The sequence below is a fragment of the Hyperolius riggenbachi genome, chromosome 1 (assembly GCF_040937935.1).
Source record: "Hyperolius riggenbachi isolate aHypRig1 chromosome 1, aHypRig1.pri, whole genome shotgun sequence".
NCBI classification, from domain to species: domain Eukaryota; kingdom Metazoa; phylum Chordata; class Amphibia; order Anura; family Hyperoliidae; genus Hyperolius; species Hyperolius riggenbachi.
The window spans coordinates 616,887,901-616,904,066 of NC_090646.1; the positions used below are offsets into that span (position 1 = coordinate 616,887,901).

The following is a 16,166-nucleotide window of genomic DNA, read 5'->3' on the forward strand; positions in this document are numbered from 1 at the left end:
TTGTTTCCGTGGACCATACAACAATTAGACTGCCTAGTGCCACTACTACACGAGGAGTCAGTGATTATTTTGGCAATTTAGCCCCTGTGTTCTGCCCCTCATGTGACTATTGTCTGCACCCTTCACCGGTGGAAGAGCCATCATTGGGGTGCAAGCAGGACCCATGGCCAGTTATCTAGTTATTTGGGTTAAAAAAGACATAAGTCTAATCAAGTTCAACCAGAAAATATGGAACAACACTAGCCTGCATCCGCACATATCATAGTTGATCCAGAAGAAGGCAAAAAACACCTTACAAGGCCTGGACCAATTATCTCTAAAAAGGAAAACAAATCCTTCTCCGCTTCAGATGGCCAGTTGATTTTATTAAAGAGACACTGACGCGAAAAAAAATATATGATATAATGAATTGGTTGTGTACTATGAATAATTACTAGAAGATTAGCAGCAAAGAAAATATTCTCATACTTTTATTTTCAGGTATATAGTGTTTTTTCTAACATTGCATCATTCTATAATATGTGCAGATTACACAACACTCAGCATTCAAAATGATTCTTTCAGAGCAGTCTGTGAACTAATGACATCTCCTCTGGCAGAGAAAAAGTAAATAGTCCAGGAACAGTTGAGATAATAAAAGTCAGATAACAGCCCTCTCCACGACTAACTTTAGTCAGAGAGCTTAATGGCTTGTTTGCATAGAGATAACAACTGGAGTTTCTCAACTCTTCCTGTACTGGAAACAATTACACTGATGTATCTGATCTTAATGTTTTATTTCTTAGCTGTACTACACATACAAATCATAATATCATCATTTTTTTTTCGCTTCAGTGTCTCTTTAATTGCTTAGTGTTAGGGAGTAAAATTGGGCAGAGGTCATTGACGTTGCACTAATAAATTACGGAAATTGATATTTTTTTTTCTCCTTCCCAAAGTTAAGGTCCATCTTAAAGGACTCATGAGGTGACCAAGGGGGGGGGAAAAGTAAATACCTTTCATGATGCATAATCCTTCTGCAATGCAGTCTGCATCCTCGTTTTGCCCCATATTGCCTCCAATCGCTGTAGAAAGCGTCCAGACTGGGTCCCGACCGTCCTGTGGGTTGGTGTCCGTGACCCCAGAATAAAACTCTGCCATAGCCTCTCCCCCGTGCCTGTGCATTTCACCTGGCCACTGGTGCGCCTGCACAAGTCAGGAGCTTTCTGCTGCGTCTTCGCTCACGGCGCCCTCTGGAACATCCTGCGCACGCACGCTGGTAGAAGTGCATGTGAGGCTGTGTCTACTCAGCACGGACGTGTTTGTGGTTGGACCCCTTGGTCTTATTGTCACTAGGACAGTTACCACCTCTGCCCCTTCCTAAAGGGATTTTTATTTTTTAAGCCTCCTCTAGGCTACAACATATTATTCTTGGGGTGGGTACACACATCCAATTTTGATTGGCTAATGATTGGAACAATTTTACCACTTCCATGTAGTTTGAGGACCAACAGATGTTTGATACTATGAACATATTGTGCAGGTAAACTCCTTTACTACATGAAAGTGGTAAAATCAAAATTGTATGTGGGTACACACCTGATGTGCTAAGAATCATTTCTTGTTTAAAAGTATAAAAAAAAAAAGTCTTGAGAGGTTTAATTTTATTTTCATATTTTCCTCCAGTCTTATTAGTCATTGAGTTGTGTGGTGCTGGGCCACAACACTGATCCCTCCAGGCTGGTGAGGTTGTTCTTTTATCCCCTAATGCAGGAGGTGATACTTCAGAGTGCAAGCTACAAAGACCAACTGACTGGAGGGAAAAAAAACTGTGGGGTGCTTACAGATTGAACTGGATATTACACTATAATACAAAATGGCTGCTTGCAATACTTGCTGGATGTATCAAGGGGAAAATTGTAATTTTTCAATGCAGATTACATTCCTTTGAGCCAAAAGAAGTTTGTATAGTTAACAAGGCATTGGACTTTGCAGATGTTTTTCTAGTATGTTCTGTCAGACTGTTGCTCCTTTTTGAATGGTAGTAGTAATACCTTTGTATATGTCATGTTAGGAGGCTGAGCATCCTGTAACTTATTGTTGCTGTGATTTCTTCCTCAGAACACAACCAAGGTGGTGTTCGGTACAACGTGTCTGTGTACGGCTGCAGCGAGAACCAGTATCAGCTGACAAAGCGTCTGACTGCCTACATGAAGGAGCTGTGTAAGTTATCAATGCAGTGTACTGCACCTGCCTGATGGTGGCCATATACAATAGGGAAAGAAATCACTCTACAATCAGATCGCACTTATGGAAATCCTAAAGGATCCCAAAACGGTTGTTTTGGGATCCTTTAGGATTTGGGTCACAAAATGCAACATAGTGGAAGTGGGTCAAAAATAAGTTACTTGAGAGTTCCGGTTAACCAGGACTCTGCTTTTTTTTAGTTACATGTTACAGTATTGTATAAACAGTAAGTAGTCAAAAACACATTGAAAGCAAATTGAAAACACTTTTTTTGATACTACACAGTATACCCATGAGCTGAATTCTTTTGCTCCAGAATGCAGAGAAGGATGCCACAAGGCACACAATGGAGTAAGAGAGGTTAGGAGAACAATGCTCATGGATCTCTCAGCCACATATCTCCGCTGCAGCAGCTGACCTGGCGAGGTCTGCAGCCTCTGCGTTTGCGCAAGCGCACGGCCGCACTGTCCGCGCTCATGTAGCCCGGGAACGTTCTGCCCAGGTACAGAACACTCCCAGGCACGGGCTCAGGCAGGCGAAGAGGCTGCCAACTTTGCCAGGTCAGCTGCTGCAACGGAGGGGAGCCTGAGCCACTGTCTAGGACGCTGCTGTGGCGAGGGACACATAAGCTGCCAGGGGCTGGAGGAAACCCCACGTAAGTAGAAATTAGCTTTTTGATTGTTTATCAAGTGAAAATAGCTTCCAGCAACTATTTAGCACCTTTGTTGAAAATTCTAGAATATAAAACATAAAAACCTTATTATAGTGTTTTGTTACATAGTTACTTTGGTTGAAAAAAGACATACGTCAATCAAGTTCAACCAGTACAAAGTACAACACCAGCCTGCTCCCTCACATATCCCTGTTGATCCAGAGGAAGGCGAAAAAACCCTTACAAGGCATGGTCCAATTGGCCCCAAAAGGGAAAAATTCCTTCCCGACTCCAGATGGCAATCAGATAAAATCCCCGGATCAACATCATTAGGCATCACCTAGTAATTGTAGCCATGGATGTCTTTCAACGCAAGGAAAGCATCTAAGCCCCCTTTAAATGCTGGTATAGAGTTTGCCATAACGACTTTCTGTGGCAATGCATTCCACATCTTAATCACTCTTGCTGTAAAGAACCCTTTCCTAAATAAATGGCTAAAACGTTTTTGCTGCATGCGCAGATCATGTCCTCTAGTCCTCTGAGAAGGCCTAGGGACAAAAAGCTCATCCGCCAAGGTATTATATTGCCCTCTGATGTATTTATACATGTTAATTAGATCCCCTCTAAGGCGTCTTTTCTCTAGCTCTAAAACTGCAATATCCTTTTTTGTAATGTGGTGCCCAGAACTGAATTCCATATTCCAGATGTGGCCTTACTAGAGAGTTAAACAGGGGCAATATTATGCTAGCATCTCGAGTTTTTATTTCCCTTTTAATGCAAGGCTTGGCATTGAGTACGATTATTTAACTTGTTGTCGATGAGTATTCCTAAGTCCTTCTCCAAGTTTGATGTCCCCAACTGTATCCCATTTATTTTGTATGGTGCTAGACCATTGGTACGACCAAAATGCATGACCTTACATTTGTCAACATTGAATTTCATCTGCCATGTATGTGCCCATATAGCCATCCTATCCAGATCCTGTTGCAATATGACACTATCTTCCTGAGCGTTGATGATTCTGCACAATGTTGTATCATCTGCAAAAATAGCAACATTGCTCACTACTGCATCTACTAGGTAATTAATTAATAAATAAATTGAAGAGCACTGGACCCTGAACAGACCCCTGTGGGACCCCACTGCTAACAGTCTCCCATTTTGAGTACGATCCATTGACCACAACTCTTTTTCTGTCCATTAGCCAGTTCCCTATCCATGCACACAGACTCTTCCCCAGTGTAACGATTTGTGTCAGCAAAGAACAGAATTCTGATTATTAGGTGATCTGCAGTATCACCTATAATGCAGATCTATACCTGATTATAAGGTGATCTGCAGAATCCCCTATAATGCTGGTATATCAGAAGCTGATGTGACAACAAATACAGATAGTGTTTGGTGCAACAGTATTACTGATAAGATCTGTACCTCACCAGAGGAGCTGGTGAGTACTATCAGTGTAGAGCCTCTCACCAGAGACAAGGGCCCTCTGGTGAGAGTAGAGTGGTCAGACAGATCGGGTTTGGCAACAGACAGACAGATGCAGTACAAAATCGGAAGGCAGAGTCAGGAAGATATAAACAGGCAGGGTAGGCAACAAGATCAGATGTGCAAAGGTACAGAATCGCTGAGCAAGAGAGTGGTCAGAACCAGCCGGAGTCATATACAAATAATAAACAGTAAGGTAATGCTTAAAGTTAGCAAACCATTCCTATCTTGTGTGAAATCCCCGGTTTCCTCCCGGATCAAAGCACACCGGAACTATCTAAGGGTCTGAGCGGTAACATGAAGTATTCGCAACAGCAGACAAGTTGCGAGTGACATGGCAAGGCTTATGAAGCAGAGGGAGACCCTCCAGGTACGCCCCCAGCGATCAACCAATGGGGAGCGGCGAGCGTCCCCTCTGACGTCAGCCGACCAGCCGGTCAGCTGATGCGCCTCCACCCCGAATAAAGGTCCTGCGCGCACGCGACAGGGCAACCCTATGTGCAACTGACAGTTCCGTCCTTGGCGTGCTAGACGCCTGAGGCCCGGAAACGCTGCTGGTCAGAGCGCTGGAGGCAGCTGCAGTGGTAGCGCTGTTCACTGCAGCTGCCTTTTCAGCATATGTTACACCCAGTCCTTGCATCCTCGACTTTTGCACCAGACTTTTGTGGGGAACAGTGTCGAAGGCCTTTGCAAAGTCCAAGTATATCACATCTACAGCATTCCCAATATCCATATAAGACTTCACTACCTCATAAAAGCTGAGCATGTTAGTCAAACAGGACCTGTCTTTAGTAAACCCATGTTGATGCTGAGAAATAAGATTATTTTCTACTATGAAGTCATGTATAGTATCTCTTAGTAACCCCTCAAATAGTTTGCATACAACTGATGTTAAAGTGAACCTAAAGCCGATAAAAAAAAATGAGATTAACTCACCTGGGGCCTCCTTCAGCCCCCTGCAGCCGATCGGTGCCCTCGCAGCTCCGCTCCGATGTCCCAGGACCCGCCGGTGAGCACTTCCAGTTTCGCCGTCACCGGCCGACAGGCATGGGAACGCGAGTGATTGTTCGCGTTCCCAGCCTGTATATCGCCCCCTATGCTGCTATTGTGGCCAGGAGGCCGCAATAGCAGCATAGGGGACGATATACAGGCTGGGAACGCGAACAATCACTCGCGTTCCCATGCCTGTCGGCCGGTGACGGCGAGTGACGGCGAAACCGGAAGTGCTCGCCGGCGGGTCCTGGGACATCGGAGCGGAGCTGCGAGGGCACCGATCGGCTGCAGGGGGCTGAGGGAGGCCCCAGGTGAGTTAATCTCATTTTTTTTTATCGGCTTTAGGTTCACTTTAAGCTTACAGGTCTATAATTTCCTGGATCTGATTTTTTGCCCTTGTTAAATAATGGAAAAACGTGGGCTGTACGCCAATCCACTGGGACTCTGCCAATTGAAAGAGAGTCACAAAAGATAAGATAAAGGGGTTTATCTATAACTAAACTTAATTCCCTTAGGACCCGAGGATGCATGCCATCCGGTCCAGGTGCCTTGTCTATTTTTAATTTATTTAGTCTTGCCTTCACTTCTTCCTGCGTTAAGTATTTAATATTACAGTTAGAAGATTGAGACTCTTCCGCCTCTGTAGTTTGCAACAGTGCTGTTTCCTTTGTGAAGACAGAAGCAAAGAAAGCATTTAATAACTCTGCCTTACCTTGGTCGTCCACCATCGAGTTCCCACCCTCATCCTATAGGATTCCTATACAGTCAACCTTTCTTTTTTTAGAGTTGATGTACTTGTAAATCTTTTTTGGGTTAGATTTGATATCCTTAGCGATTTGATTTTCAGCTTCGATTGATTGGTTTTTTATTTTTCTAAATTTTTTTGTATTTTTAATTTTTTGTGGTGACATTCTTATTTTTTTTTCTATTACTAGCTCCCAAAGCAGCACCAAATTTTACCATACAGGAAACCACGTCCCACTCTATAGTCTTGAAGTGGGAAGCGATTCCAGAGGAGGAACTGCGAGGCTTCCTGCAGGGCTATCTGGTCTACGTAGTGAAGTATCACAATGATTCATCGGTAACCAGATTCCTGGAGCTAGGTAAGACCTGCTCACACGGCTGCACTGCAACTGCGGACTGCATACAGGCTCAGATATATAACTGGTTAAAGGAGGACTCGTGAGATTTCATTGGCCACAGCTCTAGATTCTAAACAAAAAAGTACCGTATGTATGTGGGAGGAAACTCTCATTGATAACTATAACTTAAAGTGAACACGAGGTAAGAGTGATATGAACGCTGCCATATTTATTTCCTTTTAAACAATACTAGTTGCCTGGCAGCTCTGCTGATCTATTTGGCTACAGTAGTGTCTGAATTATTATTATTTAGTATTTATATAGCGCCTATATCTTCCGCAGCGCCGTACAGAGTATATTGTCTTGTCACTAACTGTCCCTCAGAGGGGCCCACAATCTAATCCCCACCATAGTCCTATGTTCTATGTATGTATCATGTAGTGTATGCGTTGCAGTCTATGGCCAATTTAGGGGGAAGCCAATTAACTTATCTGTATGTTTTTGGGATGTGGGAGGATACCAGAGTACCCGGAGGAAACCCACACAGACACGGGGAGAGCCTACAAACTCCTTGCAGATGTTGACCTGGCTGGGATTCGAACCGGGGACCCAGCAAGGCGAGAGTTCTAACCACTGCGCCACCGTTGTATCACCTAGAAACAAGCATGCAGCCAATCTTGTCAGAACTAAAGGTGGCCACACACGATGCAATAAAATGATCCGATTTTACAGTAATTCGATAAAAACTATCGTATCTCCCGAAAAAATCGAAAGCGGATTTCCCGTTTTCTTCGATTTTAATCGATCCGGACTGCCAGATATTTTTCTTCAATCTTTCTAAAGATTGTATGGTGTGTGTGTTGGATTGTCAATTTATTAATATACACACCCTAGCAATGTTGTTAGTTTCCAATCATTTTTATCATAATTGGGGAAAAAATGTAACATAGGTGTGTGGTACATTGGTCATATTTTTGAAATGTTACAATCAGTCAGAAAAATTGATTGCAATTCTTACATTGAACAGATATTTAAAAAATTGTATGGTGTGTGGCCACCTTAACAATGATGTCTGAAATGGCTGATCTGCTGCATGCTTGTTCAGGTTTTATGGCTAAAAGCATTAGAGGCAGATGATCAGCAGGGATGCCAGGCAACTGGTATTGCCTAAAAGGAAACAAGTATGGCAGCCTCCATATCACTCACACCTCAGGTTCACTTTAATCCGTATAACTCTTGCTTGACAGAAATCAACTTTTGAATATGAGGGATGGATAAATAGGTCAGTAGTTCACAAATGTGGTTCTGGAATACTAAAAGACTCCTTTGCTGAGACAATAACAGTTTTTAGTAAACACAGAATACAACTTTTGGTTTCTTGAAATGTCTTATTGAGGGGCAGGTTGATGGATATAATTGCGTCTTATAAATTATTTTCAGTTCAGGTTTGCTTTAAAGCCAAATTGAGGACTAAAGCCTATGACAGCCGATCACACTGATTGGCTGGCGGGGTTGTGGGAGGGTTGTAAAGAAAAAAAAAAGAGAAATTTATTAAAAAATAAGAATATTTACAAAACAATAAACAAACATCCTGGGAGCCATCACAGCCCACCAACAGAGAGCTCTGTTGGTGGGCAGAAAAGGGGGGGAATCACTTGTGTGCTGAGTTGTACGGCCCTGCAGCGAAGCCTTAAAGCTGCAGTGGCCTATTTTGTAAAAAATGGCCTGGTCACTAGGGAGGTTTAAAGGGACTCCAAACACCTCTCATGGGCATGCCTTTAAGACTCAGTACTGCAAAGTACTTAAAGAAGCATACCTTTCTATAGCTTGTGTCCTCCTATATCATTTGATGCCTGAATCGCCATTCTACGCCAAATCGTTTTCATTCGATTTCAATTTAAAAATGGTGGCTGCCATCTTGGCTATGTTATAATTTCCGGGTCACCCCTGTCTTCTCTGTTAGAGAAGTGCATCACTGAATGAAACAGGAAGAGGAAGTGACACGCATGGCCATTGCAAGAGGCTCCTCCAGAGGGGTCATAGCACGACTTTGTTGGATGTCATCTGTCTTTAAGACATGTCCATAAGAGGTGCTCGGAGTCCCTTTAAGCCCGTGGTCCTTAAAGGGATACTTAAGTAAAAAAAAAAAGATTTTTACTCCCCTGGGGCATCCCTCAGCCCCCTGAAGCTGTATGGTGCCCTCGCAGCCTCGCTCTGATCCTCCTGTCCTTGCCGGCGGCTACTTCCGGGTTCGGCGACAGCCGCCGACAGGCTGGGAACGCGAGTGATTCTCCGCGTTCCCAGCCGCTATATCACCCTCTATGCTGCTATAGCGTATATGTTATACGCTATAGCAGCATAGAGGGTGATATAGCGGCTGGGAACGCGGAGAATCACTCGTGTTCCCAGCCTGTCGGCGGCTATCGCCGAACCCGGAAGTAGCCGCCAGTGGGAACAGGAGGATCAGAGTGAGGCTGCGAGGGCACCATACAGCTTCAGGGGACTGAGGGATGCCCCAGGTGAGTAAAAATCTTTTTTTTTTTTTTTTTTTTTTTTTTTTTTGACTTAAGTATCCCTTTAAATGGTTAAAGTTTTGAAGCCTTGCAACGAAATCGTGTACAGTCATCAAAGATAATCTCGTAATTGCTGTAACGTTTAGATGTAGCAGCCTGAAACGTCACTTTCTGAAACCTCATGTGCTGGTCTAGGACACATCAACTAATAGCTTCACTTTTAGCACTGCAACAATTTGACTTTTTAACTCCAACATTGCATTTTCCAATCTTAATTTTATTTTTTTCTTATCCAAGCTCATCACCCAGATAAAAAAGTTAAGAATATCACTGACCCATCTGTGAGGGCTTTAAAGATCGAAGATCTGCAGAGTGGAACAAGCTACCAGCTAGGAGTACAGGCCTATACTGGAGGAGGACAAGGCCCAGTTAATGCATTCAGCGTCGTGACCAAAGACAATGGTATGTACTACTTGCACTTTTTTTTATTACAGTATTTTAATTGAAAGCTGCCTAGTGACAGGAGAAAATGGTTAGATGTGCAGGTGTGGGCCAACCAAACCTCTTGAACTTTCTACAGGACTACTAGTTAGATCAGTCAGACTTCTCTGTGCCACAGATTGTATAATGGAGGGAAAGGATCCTGTGAAGACACTTATATTAATGGTGAAATGTTTAACTTCCCCGATGGTAATCCCCTGTGTAGCTCGGGGTTGATTTAAAATGCTAGCATCGGTAACCCCGAGCCACACTCGGAGAGACCAGTGGGCGGGGCCATATGCAGAGAGCGTTGCAGAGGGGTGTACATCTTGCCTCCTTAGGATCTGGACACATGCAGTCTGTCTTCATCTTCTCCTCCTAGGCGCTCCATCTCTATGGTGTGAGCGCCGCCTGTCACATGACAGATGAAGAGAGATGGAGCACCTAGGAGAAGAGGATGAAGACAGGTCACTTGTGTCTGCCAAATACAGGAGTGGTAAGTTGTTCACCCCTCTGCTTCTCATTCTGCATGAGGTTGGGGGGCTCTCTCTGGTTACCTATGCTTGGGGGGCCTTTCTTGCTACCCATAACAGGGTTTCCTCTCTGGCTACCTATAATGGCAGTATGATTATTTTAGTATTTCTAAGCAGGGCTGCTAAAATCCGGAACCGGGAGACATCCGGATAGTTCTATCCGGATATCTCCCAGTAAACCTGTGCGGGGGTCAATATTACCTGTCTGACGTCTTCTTCGTCTGTCCCTCGCGCCTCCCACGATGCGGTCCAAACAGTGGTCACGTGATTACAAACACTTCCTCCTTCCAGGTTGAAGGAGGAAGTGTTTGTAATCACGTTGGGCGCATCGTGGGAGGCGCCGAGGGATGGACGAAGAAGATGTCAGACAGGTAAGATTGACCTCCCCCACCCCGCACAGGTTTACTGGGAGATATCCGGATAGCAACTATCCGAATGTCTCCCGGTTCCAGATTTGAGCAGCCCTGTTTCTAAGTGTACAGCAGTAAACAATGCACCACTTTACATTTAGAATTTACATTTAGAAATACTAAAATAATCAGACCTCCAGTAAAGGGGTACTTAACTATTTTTTTTTTTCTTGTTTGATAAACTTTTCTGTTCTTTTGATACTTCCAAAGACATAAATGGAGTATGTGCCCTCGGTTTATTGTTAGGTCAGAAGTTCATGTATTTCAATTGCAGTCTGACTATTTGGCAAAAACTAATTGTAATGATAATAAATTCAGTGTCATTCACACTTAAGGCGTTTTTGGATATATTTTTTTAAGCGACAGCGATTTTTCAAAATCGCCTTGAAAGCGTTTACACCATGCTATCCTATGCGCTAGTTCAGATTAGGGGGATCCGTCCGCTTTCCGCTCATATTAGCGCTGCATGGGCCATTTTCTGGGAAATTTTGCTACAATAGAAGGTATAGGAAAAGCACTCACAAAATCGTTGTGCAGCGATTGCGGTTTTAAGAAAATAAATTGTATTTATTCTTTTCCGGATCAAAGAGTTCACTTCCTGACTGACGTCAGGAAGTCAAAAAACGGACCAACTTACCAAAAACGTCCAAAGAACAGAAAGGGAAAAAAATTGCTTCAAAAAAACTTCCTCTGTGAACGCTAACGCGATCGGAACGCAATGTGAACAAGGCCTAAGAACATTGCTGAAACAAATTACTATGCAATAATTTACTATAAGAATGTCATTTTTGTGACGTTTTATGTAACCAGTGTAGTTTTTGAGAAAGATCTTTGGACCTGTATCCTAGAAAGACATGAAGTTCATTTTATTTTTTTCCTCTGTTTGAAGCTGTCGGCTTGATCCTCGCCATCCTGATCCCCATCGTAGTGGCGGTTGTGCTTGGTATAGTGACAAGTACCATATGCTACCAAAAAAGAGAATGGTAAGTAGGAAGTGGCTTGAACCTGCTCAGTACAGAGGTAAAGCTTGGCCATAGAAGATTTGTGTTTTACCAGATTAGACATTCGATTCAATTGAAACCCTTAACTCAGTTGAAAATTCACTCAAAATTCAGCATTTCACTTCCCTTGAGCAGGTGGTTTCGGCGCTTAGTGTCGAGCAGCGAAGCTAGGCACCGCTGTAACAGTAATATTATACTGAGCAGGGAGCATAAGGGTAATTCATGGCTCAAACCAGGGCTTTGGAGTCGGGGCAATTTTAGCTACCTGGAGTCAGAGTGGGAGTCTGTTTCATAGACTCGAGAGTCGGAGTCAGTTGATTTTTGTTTCAAATCCACAGCTCTGGTAAGTATTAGACTAAGGAGTCGGAGTTGAGGAGTCGGAGCCATTTTGGGTAACCTGGAGTCAGTGGTTTCACAAAATGAGGATTCAGAATTGGAGTCGGATGGTTTTTGTACCGACTCCACAGCCCTGGCTCAAACTACATCTCCCTCCAAGTTGCGAAAACCTTGGAGGGGGAATAATATTTTCCGCCTCCAGAGATTCAGCTCACCCTGTGCTGAGCTCACAACATATGTCACTTCCCCCCCTCCATCCCCCATTCTCTCATCTGCTTATTATCCACTGTTTAGTAGGATTCGAAGAACCAAAAAGCATACAGTTTTCATATGCTCAAGGCAAAGTAGTACCTGAGAGTGTGCCTGAGGGTGGGTGTTTGGAGTGAGAATTATCACTTACCTACGGGGTGCTGCAGGTCCTTATGGAATCCACCATCTTCCGTACTGGTGCTGTATTTTCATTTTCCCGATGAAGTAGTGTGTGTGCACCCGCAGCAATGCATGCAAGGAGAAGTACTCAATGGATGTGAGTACAGAGATCTTCTTGCATACATGGAGTACATCTCCTGACATGTATTGGGACAGGCATGAGTGCATGACTTCAATGTGGGAAAACAAAAATGTGGTACAGGGCGGGCTATCCATGGAGAAGAAGGTGGATCCCATATGGACCTGGGGCCAGAGGAGCAGCACCCCGTAGGTAAGTAATAACGCTCACCACAACTTCCACGCTCTTCCCAATGGCACACTATTACAAATCTCCCTTATGTGGAGGTTCAGTTAAAGAAAAAAAATACAAGAGCTCAGTTCACTTTAGCCACTTGCTGTATTTAAAATGACAGTGTATTTATGTCCTCTGAAACTTAAAGCGGAACTGTAGATTTAAAATAAACACAGTGTTTCACTTACCTGGGGCTTCCCCAAGCTCCCAGCAGTTGTCCTGTCCTGCGCCGCCCCTCACTGAGTCTCCGTTCCCCCGCCGCCGCTCGGTCCCGTACCTCGACTTGTAAGTCGATGCCAGCGCAGCTCTGGCCAAGTGTATCCTTTCTTCACGTTCCCCTCTGCAATAGCGGGGAACGTGAAGAAAGGATACGCGTGGCCAGAGCCGCGCAGTGACCCGGCGGCGAAACCGAAAGTAGTTGGCGGCGGGCGAACGGAGGCTCGTTGAGGAGCGGCGCGGTACAGGACGGCTGCTGGGGGCTTGGGGAAGCCCCAGGTAAGTGAAACAATGTGTTTAATAGGAATCTACAGTTCCGCTTTAATCTAAATCCTCGGGCATGAGTTTTATCTACTGCTACTAATGAGCACAGCATAAATACCGTAATTCTTGGCAAGGCATACCACCCAAAGAAAGTATTTCTAGTGGTGAAGTGGTTAAAGTGCCAGACAGATATATTTTTTTAGGTATAAAACGGTAAGAATTTAAATTAAAGGTGATCTAGTTAGGGATTTAAGGCACTGGGTCATCAGAAGACAGCAAGAGATACCGGATTGAATTTGCAAACAACTTTCAGAGCCCTAATGGAGTTTTATCAAAAGCTGTTCCTGAAGTCACCCTAATTCCACCCACTTTTCCTTCCACACTTTACTATTCCATCATTGGAATGGAAAGACTCACAATTAAATATTAATGTTCAGGAGCTGTTGATTTGACTAGTCTCTCTGGGATTCTTCTTAAAAGCAGATGTCCACATAACGGAATGCCTCTGGTTTTGGGCCTTCTAAGATACTCTTGTACCGTAGTTATCTGCAAGCCTCCTCAGACCTTTCTGGGCTCCTGCTGGATTGTTAGTAGTTAGAAGTTCTAATGTGAAAATAGGTTCACCTGAACAGATGGTCCATGTCTCGGTGACTTTTCGCAATACTTCGGTCTGAGCTGAGCTGAGGGCCATGCATTATTCTGGCCATGGATGTTTGAGCAAACTCACCATGAACTGTGCTTGTGTGAGGTGCAGCTACGTTAACGATCGTGTTATAACAGATACTGTAGCTTATGTAGGCTGTTACACTAAAGATGGTTTTGAAACTGTGCAGTGTATCCTTCCTAAGTAAAGCCAATTAACTATCTTTCTATGCAGGATCAAAGAAACCTTCTATCCAGATATCCCGAACCCAGAAAACAGCAAAGCGCTTCAGTTTCAAAAGAGCGTCAGTGAGGTAAGTCCTTTACCATTGCAAGCTGTTCAGCCGTTGCCCCGCTGTGGCTGCAAACTGCTCGACTGAATGTAGCACAAAATAGATGTACAGCATAGTCCCTGGTATCTGGCACCGACGGGGATCGCCTGATGCCGCTACATGTGCTTGCCGATTGCTTAAGCAACCAGCCAAAAAGGCACACATCGCCCCTCAGGTGCGGGACAGAATACTCACCGAGCCTCCAGAGACTTCCTGTAACGCCTAGTGGCTTTCTGGCTTCCCTCGTGCACAAAAGCCAGCGTGTCACCTGACCTGCATCAGGTCATGTGACACGCTGGGAGCATTGCACGGAAGCCGCTAGTAGCTACTTGACGTCACTGGAGGCCCTGTGAGTATTCTGTGACCGGCTAAACCCATCCTCCCGCCACCCCCCCCCCCCCCCCCCCCCCCCCAAAAAAAAGGTCCCCATTATCCGCCCCGTTATTCCGGTTATTTGAGACTTCCGGTTGCCTGAGTACCGGATAACAGGGACTTTGCTGTATATGTTTACGGGAAGTGTGTGACTTTGATGTTGCGTAAAAGAGGCATCATCATTCACCTCATTATTTGGATTATTTTACATAGAGGCCCTTGGTCTGCATTATTACATTTTAAACCTTCCTCTCAACAAAAATCTATTGAAACGATTTCATTTTATAATGGTAGCTGTTTAAGAAACGATAGCTAGAGCTTGGAGACTATCTCCTGTTCAGTTTGTTCCCATTTAGACCCATGTTACTAATGTTCTAATTTATGAAGGTTACATAAATTCAGCTGATAGAATGGGTAATCTAGACATTTGAAAACCTTGGATTGAATAAATCTATTCATTAATATTATCGAGATATTAGACGTTTGGCGAGGACATGGTGGGGGGAGGGGTATGAAATGCTAATGCTAAACTTGCTGTATACTGAACCTGACATTGTATATGACGTTGCCCCATTTAGAAAAGATCAGGTCAAATGCTGGGAATATACTGCTCGATTCTGCGCCCGATCGTTTTGCCCACTCGATCCTCTTATCTTCCGCTCGTTTTTTTGATCTCTTTTTCAATTCACTTCAATGACAAATTGAGCAACAAAACGATCGAACGGTGATCGGACATGTCAGAAGAAATGATCTGTCTAACCATCTAATCAGCTCAGAATCGAGCAGTGTATTCCCAGCAAAAGAGATGCTCTGCTAGCTGCGTCTCTGGTGGTTATCCCTTTCGTCTAAATAGCTTTCGCTGCTTCTGGTCTACAGGGCCTGTGATAAATGGCTGGAGATTGGCCACTAACTGTCAAATTTCTAGCAAACAATCGTTAGAGCGATCACAAATTCTGATCTGCTTGGTTGTAAATAATCTCCGTTGATAGGCACAATCGAATACAAACTATTATAAAAAATAGTCATCCGATTGGATTTTCATCAAATCAGAATTTAGATTTTCTTCTTGGTTGTGATAGATAGGAAGCAAATATTGGTTCGTTGATGGTGTAGTGAACGATTTTTCTTCCAATCAGAATTTTCTGATCGCTCAAACAATTTTTCAGTAGAAATTGGATCGTGAGTGGTCACCTTTAGAGAACCCAAGAAAGAAACAGTCATTTGGGAGGTGGAGCATAAAGAAGACACTCCAATTTAGATAGTCCTATGAGCGTCATCAGGGGGAATCTGAAGGAAGAGGAACATGGAGGCTGCTATCTTTATTCCCTTATAAACAAGGGTGGCTGCCTGGCTGTCACGTTGAGCTTTTTGGCTTCAGATGTTTCCGTCACACACCTGCAACGAGCATGCAGCCAGTGGAGTCAGACCTGAGTCAAAGCATCTGATCTGCATGCTCATTCTGAGCCAGTGATTTACAGTATTAGAGGCAGATCTTCAGCTAAGAAATTAGGCCACTGGCTATTAGACAATTGAGATGGCAGCCTCTGTATTTGTCTTGTTGAGGAAGTGGAGCATAAATAGACCATTTCCATACCCTTTAAATAGGAACTGTAACGGCAAAACGTCCCCTGGGGGGTACTCACCTCGGGTGGGGGAAGCCTCCGGATCCTAATGAGGCTTCCCACGCCGTCCTGCGGCCCTCGGGGGTCTCGCTGCAGCCCTCCGTACAGCCGTGACGTAATATTTACCTTCCTGGCTCCTGCGCAGGCGCTCTGACGGCTGTCGGCTCCGAAGTAGGCGGAAATACCCGATCGCCGTCTGGTCCGCTCTACTGCGCAGGCGCAAGTTTCCGGCGCCTGCGCAGTAGAGCGGACCCGACGGAAATCGGGTATTTCCGTCTAT

General features: G+C 44.3%; 1 protein-coding gene across 4 annotated transcripts in view; it reads left to right on the plus strand.

Annotated features, from left to right (window-relative positions):
• The window catches only part of LOC137528850 (leukemia inhibitory factor receptor-like), a 155,389-nt gene that overhangs the window by 133,641 nt on the left and 5,582 nt on the right, over positions 1–16,166 (plus strand). For all 4 annotated transcript variants that reach the window (XM_068250525.1, XM_068250545.1, XM_068250535.1 and 1 more), the window contains exons 15-19: positions 2,101–2,202; positions 6,298–6,465; positions 9,255–9,419; positions 11,270–11,363; positions 13,796–13,874. In XM_068250525.1, coding sequence (XP_068106626.1) covers positions 2,101–2,202; positions 6,298–6,465; positions 9,255–9,419; positions 11,270–11,363; positions 13,796–13,874 — 608 coding nt within the window. The remainder of the gene's footprint in view (positions 1–2,100; positions 2,203–6,297; positions 6,466–9,254; positions 9,420–11,269; positions 11,364–13,795; positions 13,875–16,166) is intronic.